This window comes from Centruroides vittatus, unplaced genomic scaffold (genome assembly GCF_030686945.1).
Source record: "Centruroides vittatus isolate TY-2023 unplaced genomic scaffold, ASM3068694v2 scaffold_861, whole genome shotgun sequence".
Classification (NCBI taxonomy): domain Eukaryota; kingdom Metazoa; phylum Arthropoda; class Arachnida; order Scorpiones; family Buthidae; genus Centruroides; species Centruroides vittatus.
The window spans coordinates 11576070-11594101 of record NW_027122718.1 but is presented as its reverse complement, the minus strand read 5'-3'; the positions used below and the strand labels follow the sequence as shown (position 1 = coordinate 11594101).

At 27.5% G+C, this 18032-nt stretch overlaps 1 protein-coding gene across 2 annotated transcripts in view; it reads right to left on the bottom strand.

The window, feature by feature from the left end:
* The window catches only part of MTA1-like (metastasis associated 1-like), a 112618-nt gene that overhangs the window by 25414 nt on the left and 69172 nt on the right, over positions 1–18032 (bottom strand). For both annotated transcript variants that reach the window (XM_067288431.1, XM_067288430.1), the window contains exons 9-14: positions 14403–14536; positions 13822–13904; positions 12043–12159; positions 7238–7335; positions 6394–6619; positions 6130–6318 (exon numbers count right to left, since the gene is read on the bottom strand). In XM_067288431.1, coding sequence (XP_067144532.1) covers positions 6130–6318; positions 6394–6619; positions 7238–7335; positions 12043–12159; positions 13822–13904; positions 14403–14536 — 847 coding nt within the window. The remainder of the gene's footprint in view (positions 1–6129; positions 6319–6393; positions 6620–7237; positions 7336–12042; positions 12160–13821; positions 13905–14402; positions 14537–18032) is intronic.

Genomic DNA, 18032 nt, shown 5'->3' with positions numbered 1-18032 from the left:
TAATACAATATGTATTTAATTTCCCTTCCTTTTGTCAAGAAACTGACAATATTTGACAGTTCTCAAAGATGAAAGGTTATTTATTTATTTTTCTGCAACTGCTGTCTTGTGAAAATTAAGAGGGACTTTTAGAATTCATTACAGGTTTAAAAAGATTAATTAATAAAAATAAAGTTTTACATCAAAAATTTAAATCTTTGATGCAAAACTATATTTTAGATTAATTTTATATACCGTATATTTCCGCAGATAAGACAAGGTATAAATTTTTGTCAAAGTTTTATAGTTTTAGCATATATCTGTCCTATAAGATGACCCCCCAAACTATCAATGGCCTATGAATTTAGTTTAGATCAGCAATCATTATCTGGATAATAATACTGTATAGCGTATACAGAATTATGTCCTTTTGTAATTTTTCGAATAAACAAATTTTATTTTCTGCCTTGCTATTGTTGCAAATGTTTGCACTGATTCAGGCATTTGGGTAATGACCTTGACTATTCACAAAAACGTCATATGGGCTAATCTATTTTGTGGACATGCCCTGCTCTCTACTAGTAAATAATTACGGTTTGTCCATTTTACTATAATGGTTTTAATTTATATAAATTTCAATCTAATTTTTTTGTATCTGTCCTATAAGACGAGCCCAGATTTTGGGGGCCTTTTTTAATGATTCAACTATCGTCTTATCTGCTGAGATACACGGTAACTGTTTTATTATTATATTCTTATATATTTGTAAACTTTTAAATAATATTATAAGCACCACTAATATTTATATATCAAATTTAATTTAATCTCACAAAACTATGGATTAGGTTATAATATCAATTAATCCAAAAATACTTCATAAATTTAGAAAACTAAATAATGTATTTTTAAATTTCCAATATAAACAGCCAAATTTCTTCCAAATGACAAAGACTAAGCAGACAAGGATATCATCCAATATATTTTATTGCAATTCTTAATGTAAATGCATTTCAGGCTGTAGCCCCTCTTCAGTGCATGCTACAATGATACAATTAAGTTTAAGAAAAGAAGATTACAGCACATCAGGTACCAATTAAAATCTAGTTTAAAAAGAACACCATTAAATAGTAAATGTAATAATTGAGATAATTGTAAATGATCGGATAGATATAAGATAGCAACAGAGAAATTTAAATACCCAACCAAAATATAAAAAGTGTCATGGGAAGAAAATTTGGTGGTTAATAAATCATATATAGCCATACCTGAATATGTTAAACAATTTTTGATATCAGGTTTTGATTTTTAGAAATGATGCATTAAAAATGATGGCGAATATAAATTTGGTGTTGTGAAGACTACCAGTTGATAAAAATAAAAGGGAATAACTTACAGGAGACATAATTGAAAACTTAAAATAGCATGTTAAAAGCAAATAAAGGTAGACCACAGTGTAGAAGTACACAATTTTATAAGAAATTGAAGCAGGTACAATCATTTCTAAGTAAAAACAATCTTAAAATAGTTAAAATGAATAAATCTAAACAAGTGGTTGCTAAAAAATTATGATTAGAAAATAAAATATTAGAACAAGTCACAAGAACAGATTACATAAAATTAGATGATAATCCATTTAAAATAGTTTTAAAAAAAATTGGAAAAAGGATGAGGTATTTATATAAAGATAAGAAAATATCAGTTAAAGAAAAAAATAAAATTTTAGATTTTAATGCATGTAGATCCTTTTAAATCCATTTAAATCCTAGGGTTGTTGATAGAACCATTGCAACAACCCTAGGATTTAAAAAGTCAATAGTCGAAAACCTAATAAAATCTTACATAACACCTACTAAAAAGAAACCAAAGGGAATTCAAATGGAGAAATAACTAAATTCACGTACAGAGAAAGATTGTCCATGATAATGAAGGAAATAGCCAAATGTAAGAATGCAAAGCTGATTTACAAGCGGGCACCCACCATCTACAGTGCTCTCAGGAACAACAAAGATAGCACAAAAGTGGATCAATGCTCTGGGGTCTATAAAATACCATACAAAAATGATCAATTGGACCTGAATAAAGAATACATAGGAGTCACTAACAGAGGCTTAAACAAAAGACTAAAAGAACATATGTATGACATCAGTAAAGTACACTGCACTACCACCTTATCAAGAATGGCACAAACGGAAGGATCAGTAATTAATTGGAATGAAGCCAAAGTTATCAAACAAGTACGCTCACCATCGTCAGCATTAACCATGGAAAAATTTGAAATATACAGATCAGGGACAACAGGTAGATGTTTGAACTATAAAGATGCAACGAATTTGCCAACTGCGTGGAAATTCATTATTGACAAACACCCCATTTAATCAAGCATACAGCATATCCTCATCCCGTATAAAATATAGATATATATTATGTCAGCTTACATCCCTTATTATTTAGCGGATCAATACGTTTATTTAATTAATTTTATTAATGTTTTTATTATTGTTTATATTTTATATTTTACATGTAATGTTCCAACGGTTTTTAAAATTTGAAATATCTTGCGTATATACATTTGAACCTGCACGAGATAACATTCCAAAAGTAAAAATTGCTTGAAGATGACCTGTGGAACAGGTGGAAAACATTTGCAATATTAAATTAATAATTTCTCAGAGATATAAGGTGTCTGAGTAGTAATATTTTAAAACTCTGAGCATTTATTCAAGTGTATATGTAGAGAAAAGTGAATGTAGGTTAAAGAGTATGAAGTGGCAATAAAATTAAAGAATGAAATTCACACATTGAAGAAAATGGTTGTGATATAGATAAACAGAACATTAAAATATTACATAAAGAAATGGACAATTACAAAAGGAAATTTTTGGAATTATAAAATATAAAAATAATATAAAGTTAAATAATGGTTTATACATAATGATGTCTGGAGTGGCCTTTTATAATGGACGTCTCTTACATAGCACATCTGTTCCTGCACAGCTCGAGTATCGTAAAATTCTTGAAATTTACAAAGCAACTAAGAAAGGTTTTACTGTTAATTTTAAGGACACACATTCAGTATCGCATGCATGAAAAGCTATGAATATTTGTAATCTTACTTATATTTTTAGTTATTTTGATTTTTCTTTTTATATTTGCTATTTTTATTTGTAGCTATACCTAATATATATACAGGTATTCCTCACTTTACAATTGAGTTCCATTCTGACGACTACACTGTTAAGCAAATTGGTCGATAAGTGAGAAGCTTGCACCGGGAATATAGGATCATTATAAAATTATAAAAATTATGCAATAAACTTCAAACTTATTCATAAAAAGGCATGCATATGTACATATTATCATCTGTTTATTTGGTTATCTGGAGCTGCAGAGGGTCCAGGTAAGGGAGATGACGACGATGAAATAGAAGTTGTACCTTCAAGGGTGGAGGTCCTGGATGTAACAGTTGAAAACAAACTTGTAAGTGTGGTTTGCTTTGTAATCATCTTTTTTTTCTTGATAAATTTCTCTATAGCACTTCAAAAGCTCACTCATCCCACGTTCAACTTTATTAAAATGTTCAGTATTTGGATCCATAGCCTCAAGTTCCAACATAGCTGCATTAATTTTGAAGAACACACCACCTAACCCATGTTTGCTTGTTTGGTAAGTTATGGCAATGCAACACTTGAGCAATCTGCCTAGGGAATGCCTTCCAGAAGGTCTTTTTAAGGGAAACTGGCCCCTATTTAGGCATTACAGACATGAAGAAAACTTGGAAAACTCCATGTGGCCAGCCCATCCAAGCGAGGTGCAAACCCATGACCGAACCCCCAGTGTTCGGGGTACAAAGACTGCTTGGCCACTGGTGGGTGCTAACCCATGTACCGTGAATTTCTTTTTCACTTCTTTCCTCTTCCAAATGCTGCATTACTTCTAAATCTATTAAATCCTCATTTGTTAGCTCTCCATTGGCATAATTCTCTAATTCAGCAATGTCTTCCACTTTAACATCTAAATTAAGCACATTGACAAAGCCCACAATTGTTTGAATTACATCAGTTTGTTCAAGATTGTCAAACAATTCGATATTTTTCACGAAACATTTTATGCATTTTTTCCATATGTCTTGCATACACTTATCTGTCACTTCATCCCAAGCCGATTTAATGTTCTTAATGCAATCTAAAATACTGTACAATTTCCAAAAATCACAAGGGTTACTACATCATTTTCTGTTGCTGCTACAGCTTGGGAAAAAGTCGTGCACAAATAAAACACTTTGAGCATAGCTGTAGTGCCTAGATCCATTGATCAAGGACAGCAGTTGTTTTTAGGAAGATACACTACCTTTCCGTCTGGGTGTAGATCATCAAGATGCTAGGGGTGGCCTGAAGCATTATCAAGAAGAAGAATAATTTTAAAAAGAACTCCCATTTTCAAACAATAATGCTGGATTGAGGGCATGAAGCAGTTCAAAAATCAATCTTCAAATAAAGGTTGCATCATCCAAGCCTTTTTTATTTGCATGATAGTAAATGGGCAGACTGTTTTTACTAATGTTCTTTAATGCATGTGGGTTTTCAGAGAGATAGATCAGGAAAGGCTTTAACTTGAATGTTCATTACAATTATTAAAATTAAATAATATAATCTTATAATATAGTTATTTAAATTTTAGAATATTTTTTATGTTTGAAATAAAATCGGAAAATCTTTCTAATTAATACGTCAAAATAATCATTATGAACTTTTAATTATTCAAATCTCTTGTTTATGAATGTCAACGTTGTATACCAAATTATATAGAAAAACACTATACATCCACATTGACTATCTGTTTTGGGCAGTAGCTGCCTTTTTTAATTATTCCATCCAATTCATCAACAAATTTTTCTGCTGCTTCTACATCCGAGCTGCCACATTACCATTGATTCTCCGATTATGCAGGGTGAATCTCCACTTAACCATTGAAACCATCCATGGCTTGCTGTAAATGATTCTGTTGATTTTTTGCCTTCACATGCCTTCAAAGTCTCAAAGATACTGCGTGTCCTAGCTTGAATTATTAAAAGGCTTATCGACATATTATTTTGCATCTGGTTGTCAAACAAGACCACCAATAATTTCTCTATCTCATGAATAAGACCTTTTCGCTGCCTGGTTATTATGGTTTTAAATCCTGTCAATGATTTGACCGCCTCTTTCACTCTAACTTTATCCTTTAAAATCCTCGAAATTGTCAAATGTGCCAATTTCAAGTCACATGCTATTTCTTTAGCCGTTTTACTAGCTTTGTAGACTTGTATGATTTTTTATTTTCATTTCAAGGTCGATAGCTTTCCTTTGTACAATTTCTTCAGATGATTCCATACTTTTTCTTTTCGTAGACATCTGTACTATTTTGGGGTTACAAATATGTTAAAAAAAAAAAAAAAAGGTTACACAGCAACTGCTTGTCAGAATGAAACTGACTGAAAAAGTGCATAGCAAGCCTATAGTAAGCTCAGAATGCATGTCACCATTCACCACTGATTGACACTCAAGCTGAGAAAGGGGATTCTCTGAATTGCAAGTTGAAACTCGATTGGTCGTTAAGCATAGGTCATAAAGTGAGTAATTGTACTTTATTTAATCCATTATATTATTTTGAATTTTATTTTTCTTCAACATTCTTTTAAGCATGAAACCCCCAGCACAAATTTAACAAGTTCTATTTTATTTAAATTTTGTTCTTTATATTATTCCATAATTTGAAGATGGCTGTTAAATGTAGTTAAAAACATTTGTTATTATAATAAATTTGTTCATTTTAACTAGATTACAGGTGTTAGTTGATGCTTTTCTTGTAATCTCATTCAGTTTTGCAACATCTTTTCAATTTCAACAATTTCAAAAAAAATAAAATAAAATAAAATAATAATAATAAAACTTATTACTAAACTAAAATATATTCAAATAATTAACAAAAACTGTATACAACAGTTGTACAGTTCATTACAATTTTGCAATATTTTTAGTTTAATTTGTCTGAAAAATTTAAAAATTAGTCAATTAATATCTTATCTAACTTTCAATTTAAACTTAAAGACAGGCAAAGAAATGATTATAATATATAGAAATTATTTATTTAAGAAACTTTTAGAAAATATACCTTCTCCTCTGGGTGGAGGAGGAAATGCAATTCTTTCTGGTTTTGGTATTTTATCTAAAGGGGTTGGATCTAACCATTCTGGACGAGGAATATTTGGAGTACCAAGACGATGAGAAACATCAACAACCAGACCTCGTTCACGTGGTTTAGGTTTTGGCATTACTGCAGTTTCTGTTAATTTTGTCTGACCTTAAAAATTAATAAAAATATTTTACAGATATAATTCTATGTAATTTCAATTACAGTTAAATATTCAATACTTACATTCCTGTTTAATGGCTATAACATTAATTGACTGAAAAGGATTTCGAGCTGCATGTCTTGGACGAAGAATATGAGTACATAGTCTTCTTGCTATTCGTGTTAAAGGAGTAGTATGTAAATAAAAGGCTGCTCGAGTTTTCATGGTTGGTCTGGGACTACCTGAACGTAATGCGAGTCCATGTGCAGTAGCACAATGACGTGCTAAATGAGCTTTTAACTTAAATTCCTATATAAGAAGTGAATTTAATAAATTAATCAATTTAAATTAGTTCATTTAAAATTGAAAATAAATATATTTTGCAATATAAAATATTAGAGGCACTGTCATATTTTAATCATATGTGATTTATATAGATATAATACAATACCATATTGGCCCAAATGTTTTTTCTATCTCAAAATGGAAAATCGCTCAACCTACATTCAAGTCTGATTAAAGTTTTCTTTGATTTCAACAATTGCCTGATACTCATCTTACAGAGTTAAACTGATGCTAATATTCAGTGTGTCATTGTTTATCAATGCTAAATACCTGTCATGGATGCAGCCTACAAACTATGTTAAACAGTGATTGTTATGTTTAAGGTATATTATTATTATTACTAATTTGTTTTACTTAATTTAAATTACAAAGTTTACTTTGTAATCTCTATAATTTTATTTTATATATAGATTAAATAATTGTAAATAATATAAAAAGCTAATATCATTTACAAAGAATCACACATTATAAAAAACACAGACTGTTGCAAAGTAACAATATATATAGTCAGAGACAGCCTCTAATATCTTATTAAAATGTGATTATAATTAAATTATAATCTCATCATGAATTATTACATACCTTACCACAACCAGTAATTGAACATCTGTAGGGTCTATGAGCAGCCATATGAGCTGCAATCCTCTCTGAAAATGATCCTGACATCAAATCTACAGTTTCTGCAAAAACATAAATAATTTTGTAAGATCATATATTAGCAATGTTTATTTTCATCATTACATATTTATAATTACTATGCTATGTGATTAAAGTAACAAAAGTTCATAAAGTTTAAAAATAAATATGTCTAATAATATAATATACATCTGTGGTTCTATACATGTGATGTCTTAAAAGCTACAAAGTATGAACCTAAGATAGAAAATTATCATCAAATAAACAACAGCATATTTTCTATCAAATAAAATACTTGTTTCCATTACAATCACATTATTATTTTCTTTTCACTTATAAGGTTGCCATTACTACTCTACACAAACCTTTTTATTGTAGAATGTTTGAATGGCATACAGAAAGTAAAGAATGTTTGGCTATAAACAACGAAAAAACAGTAATGATAGGAAAAATGTTTTATTAACTAATAAGTATAAGACCAGTTATTTTTCTACATAATCATCATTTCAATTAGAGCACTTGCAGCGCAACACTAGTTTTTGTATTCCTTTGTCATAGACTTCCACCAGCAGTTCCTTCAGCCAGTTAGTGACAGCTTTCACCTCATCATTCATTCTAAAACATTTCAAATCCATCCAAAAACTCTTTCAGCTTGGGAAAGAGATGAAAGTCACTAGGATCAAGTTGGGACTGTATGGTGGGTGGTCAAAAATGTTCCAGCAAATTTCTGAAGCACAGCTTGAGTGGCTACAATAGAGTAGTCACATGTTATCTTGTTTCATTAAACATTAAATACCATTTTCTCATACTTAGTTCATATGTAATGTGATTGCCATACATTGTCTTGATTTCTTTCTATGGGACAAATTTTCTTCCCATTTAGAAAATGAATAACACTTTGCATTTGGCAGGATCTTTGATTTTTGTACATATTTTAACCCTACACAAACAGTAACAATAAGCCTGCCTTTATTGAAACTCCACATGCTAAGATAATAGTAGTAGTGGTTTAGGCCATACTGATCACAAATCTTAATCAAATTAATTTTATTTTAACAATAAGTTTAATATACTCCTTTTAATTATCGAATTTATTACTATAAAATTAAGCTGTGCTAATTTGCAATAATAATTTTTTTTAAATAAAAATTTGTTCTAATATCAGAGTAACTTAAAACACAATAATTTGAATGGTTTGAAAATAATATATCAAAACGAATTTATTTTGAAATTTCTTTTTTATTTTTCATTACATTAATACATGTAAGTAATTTTATTTAAGCTTTTTCATTCAGTTTATCTAAAACATGACACATTTCTGCAAGTAAGCAGAGTAATAAATTTTGATGATTGTTGACAATACACTTAAACCTGTTTTTGTGCGATCTTTTTTTTGTGCGATTTTTTTTGTGTGATTTTTTGTGCGTGGTATATGAATTTCAATCAAATTGGTATATTGCACAAAAATAATTGCACAAAACACATTGCACACATAAAAAAAATTGCACAAAAAAAGACTGCACAAAAACAGGTTTGAGTGTATATTCCAGGTCTAATTTCTGATATTTTAAAAACGTGATACCAAGAAAGTTGACTTTGGAAATCGTCAATAAATTGCTGGTCAAGTATTTGATAACGAGAAACAAAATTCCAGTTTAGATAATCTTTTAATACGCATAAATTTATAGTTTTTAATCATTGGTGTTTTAAATTTTTCTTTTCATATCTAACTTATGCACTTATCACCTAATAAAATTTTCCGAATGAATTTGAAAATTTGGCAATTTTATTCCAATCAAGATATTTCAAAAAGTTGGGCAAACTAAATCCCATTTTTGCATATGTAATATGTTTTTCAATAAATGAAATAGTGAATATGTAATTTTTCCACACAAATTCCCAATTTTAACTTATCAGTGAATCCCGAAATGGACGTGAGAGGTAAAAACGTTTCATTGATTGATTCTTGGTATCACATTTTAAAATATCAGAAATTAGACCTGGAATATATTGTCAACAATCATCAAAATTTATTACTCTGCTTACTTGCAGAAATGTGTCATGTTTTAGATAAACTGAATGGAAAAGCTTAAATAAAATTATTTACATGTATTAATGTAATGAAAAATAAAAAAAGAAATTTCAAAATAAATTCGTTTTGATATATTATTTTCAAACCATTCAAATTATTGTGTTTTAATTTACTCTGATATTAGAACAAATTTTTATTTAAAAAAATTACTACTGCAAATTAGCACAGCTTAATTTTATAATAATAAATTTGATAATTAAAAGGAGTATATTAAACATATTGTTAAAATAAAATTAATTTGATTGAGATTTGTGATTATAAAATTAATTTAATTAAGATCTGTGGTCAGTATGGTCCAAACCACTACTACTGATAACACATCAGAGAACAAATTGACCTTGGATTGATGGCAGTAATTTACCTATGCAGAGTGTAACATGCAAACATTCTTTGCTTTCTGGACATCCTTCATACATTTCTACATTGCATTCAAATTTTTCTTTCAAGGAACTCTTTTTACTATCCACTTGCAAATTTAATTAAACCAATTGTACTAAATACAACATTTTTTTGCTAATTAATTTGATATATTACTAAACAGCTGATTGAAATTTAGTATAAAATTTGATTTTAAGTTAATTAAATAACTAAAATATCTGAAATATACCAATAGACAACATAATACATATTTGCCTGGCATTTAACCATAGGCTTGTGAAATTACTTTATTTTTCCACAGAAAATTAACAGACTTAATTTTTTTTATTTTGTATATTTAATATTTGCTATTATTAATAATGTTTTACATTGTTGAATTGGTTTTCATCTGCTTTCATGTCCCACAAAGTTGTTCGCTATTTGGCAGATTTCAAAAATTTGAAAACCATTAGCAAAAAAATACAAATAAAACCAGTTATAAGTAACATTCCTCTCTCATACTCATTACAAATAAAGTCCTAAATATCTTAAATGAGAACACAAGCAATTGAAAAACATATTTATTCAAAAGGATCTTTCCATAAAAAATTGCTCAAAATAAAGATGTTTGATAACAGCAAATAAGCAAAAAATTTTGGCAGTTCATTTCACACACATCCTCCATACCAAATAAACCAGCAACAAGTTGCTAAACTTTCCTGGCAACATTTAAAATTTTTGTGGTGCCATTTGTTATATTTTATATTACTGCCAATTTGAATATACAAAGAAAATTCATTATTAAAGTCAGAAAGAAAAACTTTGTATATTACTAAAAACTTTGATATATTACTAAACAGCTGATTGAAATTTAGTATAAAATTTGATTTTAAGTTAATTAAATAACAAAAATATCTGAAATATACCAATAGACAACATAATACATATTTGCCTGGCATTTAACATTTTTGAAACCCAAAATTTTATCAAATTATTCATAAATTTAAATAATAATAACCAAATGTAATTTTTTCTTTGAAATTACTACATTATTGTGTAAGTTTAAACTTGGCAAAAACTGAAAGTACTTAAACAAGAACATATATATATTATATATACATACACCATAACCAGCTATATAAGATCAATGTATCTTCAGGTTACATAAGTTTAATGCAGAACTGAATACTAAATCAAACAACGAAACAAGGTTCAAACTGAACATTTATTTTATATTCATAAAAACTTGATAAATAAATTAACCATCAACTCAATATTAACCCTTAGCCTGCCGTTTGCCACGCCCCCTTATTTTGTAAAACGGCCAAGGTCAAAATAGGTGAATCAGGCAATATTATTTTAAAAATTCACTAAAAATTAAATTATTATTTTATTCATATGAAAAAAATTACATATATTTATCAATATAGTTAGTTTTAAATACGACATATTTCAATAAAGTTTGTTTGAAACATTTATGAGAAAAAAATAATAATATATGATAACTGACATTCAGACTTGAAAATTTGTTACTATTTGTCAAAATTAACATTGCCTGCTTACTTCATTCTTATTGTCACTGAGCCAATACGACGTAGAATATTGTTCTGTACAATTTGATATAACATTTATGCATGTACGTTTATTCGTTGTGAAATTATCGCACATTATATCAAACATATGTTTAAAATTTGAACTTTATTCTGCTTTCAACTAATATAATGAACTAATATACTTTATTCATTTTATATCAAACAAGATTATATATTTTCGTAATAAACATATGATTACCAGTAGCAATAGATGTAACATTTTCGGATATTTTAAATTTAAAAAATAATTAAAAATTAAAAATTAAAAAAATATATAAAATATCAGAACTGAAGGTCATAACTTGAATATTTATGATGCATTAACATATTATAGCTGAATAAACTTATTATAGCATTAATGAACTTATTATAGTAATATTATTGCATAGATATGCTAAAAATAAAATAAAAAATAATCAGAAAATGAAAAATTAAGGAAAAACTATCGATAATTAAAAGTTTTTTTAATCGACAGAACACCACCTGGACAAAAATATGTAAAACAGACGATAAACAAGACGATACCATCAAGTGCTGACATCTGTTGTTGATAAATTTAATAAAAATCGATTTTTAACAGGGTAACGATGAATTGGTACCCTGGCCGTTTTGCGAAACAATTAGGGTAACGATAGATCGGTACCCTGGCCGGGAAAGGGTTAAAATCTTTCACTTCATGTAAAATATTATTACATGTAAAAAACACTCACCTAAGCGTGTTGGATACATAAAACCACCATATTTTTTCCAATATAGCCAGCAGGAATGGCACAATCTACATTGAGTATGAGCAGGTCCCCAAGCATACCATTGGCTAGCAGTCAATGCTGTAAAAACAATAAATTTTAAGATTTGCAATTTTTTTGAATAATTCAAAAATGATTTCTTATTTAAATAAAACTTTTTGAGATTATTTCAAAGACAAGGCTTTAACCTGTCCAGTGTTATTCCCAAGATATCTTGGGTCACGACCTGATGACCTTGATCAGTTGACCCAAGATATCTTGTTTCAGCATCGGAACATTTTTGAAACTAGATGTCGCTAGTCGTTATAATTTTTGTATTAAACTAATTTCTGAAATATAATTTTTTTTTTATTTTTACATTTATTAATATATTTATTTCGTTTGTGCAAACTAAAAAAATAATTTCAGACGATACAATAGCCACGATTATTTTTTCAAAAATGTGCAATTTTCATTAGGCTTAACATCAACAAAAATTCAATATGGGCCACACACAACGGAGAAAAATGAACATCGGATAGGTTAAAATATAACAATAAAAATGCTAAATATAATGATCAAAATTTCTAACTTATAAATTTGCCATGTCAAACTACTATATTCTAAAGTTATTTTTCAATCTATTTGATGCAACAAAGCAATAGTTTTATTTAAAAAATTCTTGTTGAACTTTTACTTAACTAAAAGCTAAACAACAGTTTATTTTTTAATGTGTTATTTTGTGCATATCAGTGTTAATTGAAAAGTTCCAGTTTATTAACTAACTTTATGTGTTATTTATTTTTTTATTAAAATAAGTATGCATTATTCTTGTTAAATATTTACATGAAAGAAAATATTTAGTTTTATTATTTTGGAAAAATATTCCTTTTAGACAATCATTTTATTCATAACAACAAATACAACTTAAGGCTGCAAAGTAAAAGTATCATTGTACTGAATCCAACTGTTTAAATTCAATATAATTTCTTAACTTGAGTAATTTGGAATGAGTAAAAATATGCACACTTCAGTAATTAATATAAAAATCAAATTATTTATTTACTTTATGTATATTTTCACATTTAATCAATTAAATCATTGTCAGAAATATAGAATCTGAATATATAGATGTTTTAAAAATTTCATTTAAAATAATTCAGACATATTCAAAAGTAGAGTAAAATTTTAAAATTATAACGAGCAATTATTTATTGTGACCTAGTCACAATGCCAGGCTGCAATTTTTAATCATATTTTTAAATTTATTTAATTTAAAATATATGCTCTCCACCTCAAATTAATAGTAGCTTGTCCCTGTACATCATACTTTTTCCTTTAACAATAGAGTCATGCTAGTCATCCACATAACACCATTCAGGGGGAAATTTTTGAATTGATATAACATGATTTCCAGTTTGCATCATAAATTTGTGTATAGTTTATTGGGACCTCCTGCCTTAAAGTCTCCATATCTGGTCACGTCTTTCATCTGTCTAACTCCGTTCTCAAGGTTAATAAAAAACAGACAGACAGTGAACAACAGTGGAAATTTATAAGTCTACAATTTTTTCAAATTATTTTTCTACATAAGTGAAATATAGTTATTATTCTTACGTAAAATAACAACAGAGTGTGATAATATGTAAGTGTAAATTTTTACAATAAATTTTAATGTAATGTTAGAAGTAAATAAATCTAAAAATTTAGAATACATAATCATTTAATAAATTTTACATTATTTTAAAATAAATATATACTTACTGTAACAACTTTCACATGGACGACCAGCAGCTGAAGGGCTATCTCCAGCACTACTCCCATTCAAAATTCCTGGTTTATTATTGCTATAAAATTTGAAAATATTCCATTATTTAAATAAATACATTAAGTAGTTTAATCTTTAACTAGCTTAAATTCTAAATATTTTTACATTTTCAAATTGTTGTTGTTATTATTAACATTAATCCATACCTAATACATTCTATAAATACATCATGAATAATTTTCTTCGAGAGAATTATTTGTAGAAAGTATAATGTATTAAATATAAGATTAAAGGCTAATTAAACTAAGATTAATCCAATTATAATTTCTTGCTAAATCTAAGCAAATAAATTGTCAATTAATTTATACAAAATAAAAATAGGCAATAATACATTAGTTTACTAAAATCAATAATTTTCCAATATAGCCATCTATAACAGATAATGATCCTAAAAGAATTTATTTAATAAAAGAAATTTTCACAACCAAAGTATATTTTACAATATAAATTTTTAAAGTAAAATTTGATTTTTTTTGTCTAATATTTTTACATAGAGAAAAAAGTATTAAAAACTTACTAATTAGGAATGTAGACCTGCTTTAATTTGCTCTCAGCTTCCACAGCCTTTACTCTCTTTTGTTGAACATAACGGTCTGTAGTTTTCCACATATAATAGTATTCAATAATATTGTTAAGGCTTTTCCAAGGAAGCTAAAATAAAATGTCAAATAATTCAAAAATCAACAAATGCAATTCAAAAACTTAAATATTTATTCAATTTTTAAAATAGTCTTTTTATATTTTATATTAAAGAATTTTATGATAATTTAATAATTATAAAAAAGTTTTTTCATGTCATTTATCTTATCAATATCCATCATCTAGAGCAGTAGTCGTCAACCTTTCTGACCTCACTAAACTCACAATTTTGAATCTCATGGACCACTATCATAAATTTTTTAAATGATACAAACATCTATAGAATAATGATCATAAAAGTTCCATTTTACTTTATTAATATGAAATACATTTTTTTAATTATAACAAGTTTGTTGCTACTTGTTTGAAATAAGTTTATGGATGCTTGGCTGTTTTCCATAAAGAATGACAATCACACTCACAAAATACGGTATGTATTTTACGGACTATAAGACGCACTTTTTCCTTCGAAAAATTGCCTCCAAAATTCAGGTGCGTCTTATAGTCCGTAGCATCTTATAGGTATTTTTTTTTAAAAATTGCTTAAAAATTACGGTGCATCTTATAGTCTGTAGCGTCTTATAGTCCGTAAAATACGGTAATTTATAGTTATTTATTAATTTATTGACATTATTATTTATTGATAACTAGGGTTTCTCATTTCCCGGTCTTTCGCTTGTCCCGGGATTCTGGGATAAAGGTGAACTTTCCCGGGATAGAATTAATTATTTTTAAGATATAAAATAAATCTTGAAATCGAATGATATAATTATTTTTCATTTTTAAAAGTAATTTAATATGTTCTGCAACCTCCAAAATCATAATATTAATAATGCTGTGTAAAATATATATTAAAATTACCTTTGAATTACACAGAAATTTTCACAAATAGAAAAAAATTTATTAGTTTGTTGGAAACTGCTTACAAAAAAAAAAAGCCTTTGAATTGAGTTGAAAATTTAAAGAAAAAATGAACTTAGATCAAACTTCTAATTTAGAAGGTAATTTTCATTTTTTAAATAAAACATAATACAAAATATTATTGTAAATTTTTATAATAAGATTTTAAAAAGCAAAGATGGTCAATACTCCCATTACTCAATCTGATTCTTATTTCAGTAATGAAAAGTCCTGCTACCAAGAATGTTCTTTCTGATTCAATTGATATGAGTGGAATCACGTTTAATGCATTTAAGAGAAAACAGATGTTATGTGTTTTTTCACCCGTAGCCAGGAAGATTTCTAGTTCGTTTTCTACATTTGTACTTCTTTGCTCTCTACTATTCTTGATTTGTCTGCCTCGACTGCTTTAATAATGGCATCAAGCCGATAATTATAGCCCGATAATTCGGCAATTCGTTTGGCTTTAATAATTAGGTTTATGAAGAAAACCTTGAGACTTGCAGACTTCATACTCATTTCTATCCTTTCCCAATTTGCACAACCTGGCATTATGCAGTTATTGAAGCTACTGGAAATGGTTAAAAATTAAGACAGCATAAGCACAATTATTTCAGATATTACAGGTTCTGACAAGTAAAGAATTTTCAGAGTGCTGCCACAAATAAGCTTCATACTGATTATTGACCATTTGTGACATGCCATAACATAGAAAAATTTAAAAAAAACTAATAAGTAGGTTTAAAATTAATAAAATACAAATGTATTCTGACAGTTTATGAGTTCATTATTTCTATTAACAAAATTTCACAAAATTTCAACCTTAACATAAAATAAGAAAAAAGTGAACTTTTAAGAAATTTGCAGAATTTCCTGGGATATTTCTTGGGTTAAAAAAACAACCAAGATCCTGTTTGAGAAACCCTAATTGATAACAGTCATTTCATTTTGGTTTTAGAATTGAGTAAAAAAAATCTCAATGAGTGAGAAAAAGCAACCAAACATTTTGATTACCTTCAGTTCATCAATGTATGTCCAAATTTCTCCACAAACCCCCGAGTGTTGACTAAATGATCTAGAGCAGTAGTTCTCAAAGTATAGTTTATGATCCTGTCTAAGGACCTAGTCATTTTTATAAAATGAAATTTTATTTAGCCAGAAGAAAATACTTTTAAGCACAAGCTTTATTTTTACATTAGGTTACTAAATAGGCAAAATTTTTTGGCATTCACCTAAGATGATTTTTTAGAATAGAAAGTAGATAGAGCATAGGTGGTCCACCACATCTGTGACTTAGTTCAAGTGGTTATTAGAATGTATAAATTTGATAACTATTGAACTAGAGAAGAACATTAATATCTAATTATATTTCGTAAGTATGCATACATAAGAAAAACTATTATTTTTATGATTAATTCCTTACAACAAAATAAACTATACTATGTATTAACTGAACACTTAATTTTTGAAAGGGGAATTTATTAATGGCTTTTGAACTAAATTTGATTTGTGAACAAATCAAATTTAGTTCAAAAGCCATTAATAAATTTTAAAATATAAGAAAAAAACAAAATGATAAAATATAATGAATAAATTGTATTATCAAAATTTTCAGACTATTTTTTAATACATTTAAAAAGTATTATTAAAAACTATATTGTAATAACTCTAAAACTGAATTGAAGTAAATGGTAACATCTAAGTTATTAAAGTTTGGATTTTCAAAACATTACTTTAATATATATTCTTAATAATACAGACTGCTTAATTTTTAAATTCATTAAAAATAAATCAGTGTTAATTTTCTAAATAAATGTTTAGAAAATATTTTATAGATATCTGCTTGTATTTAACATAGTTTTATTTAATTTAAAAAATAAGCTTTAAATATACTACAAAAATAAAAAGTTATATCTTATTTTTTTATAAGATAAAACTTTTTATTTACATAATTACAAACAGAATTAGACATCAAATCTATAGTTTTTCTAATAAATTTCAAAAAATTCAATATTCTCATCAGTTTAAATCCTCAGCTTTAAAACAAAAATATGTTTCCAAAAAACTGAAATGTAATTTGAATTATTTTCAAATTACATTGTATATAAAATTCAAAAGATATAAATATATATTGTATTTTCTTGATTCTAATGCATACCATTTTTTGAATTCAAAAATTAATGTGTTTGTTAGTATTAGGCACAAGATCAACTTAATGCAGTATCATTTTCACATCTTTCGTGCTTCACTCCACTTGGATATTCACATATATTACATCATCAGTATAGATATGGTAAATGTCCATCTCACTACTAGTTTTAATTTTGGAATGGCTTGGTGGTCTTTTGAACTGTAGCAAGCTAAGTAAACAATATCCAGCAGACAAATCTCATAAAGCTGTGTTTAAGCAGAGAGTTATCTACTATGATGAAGAACATGTGTTTGGCTGTTTCAATATGATACAACCTATCTGGTAAATGTCATACTTGTGCATACTGGTATGAAATTTCACTATTAAAACATTGATCATATGATAATTTTGAGTGATTTTGTACTGGTCTGCAGATCTTCTGTATCTGATAATGGTGTCATAAATAAATACATTAAA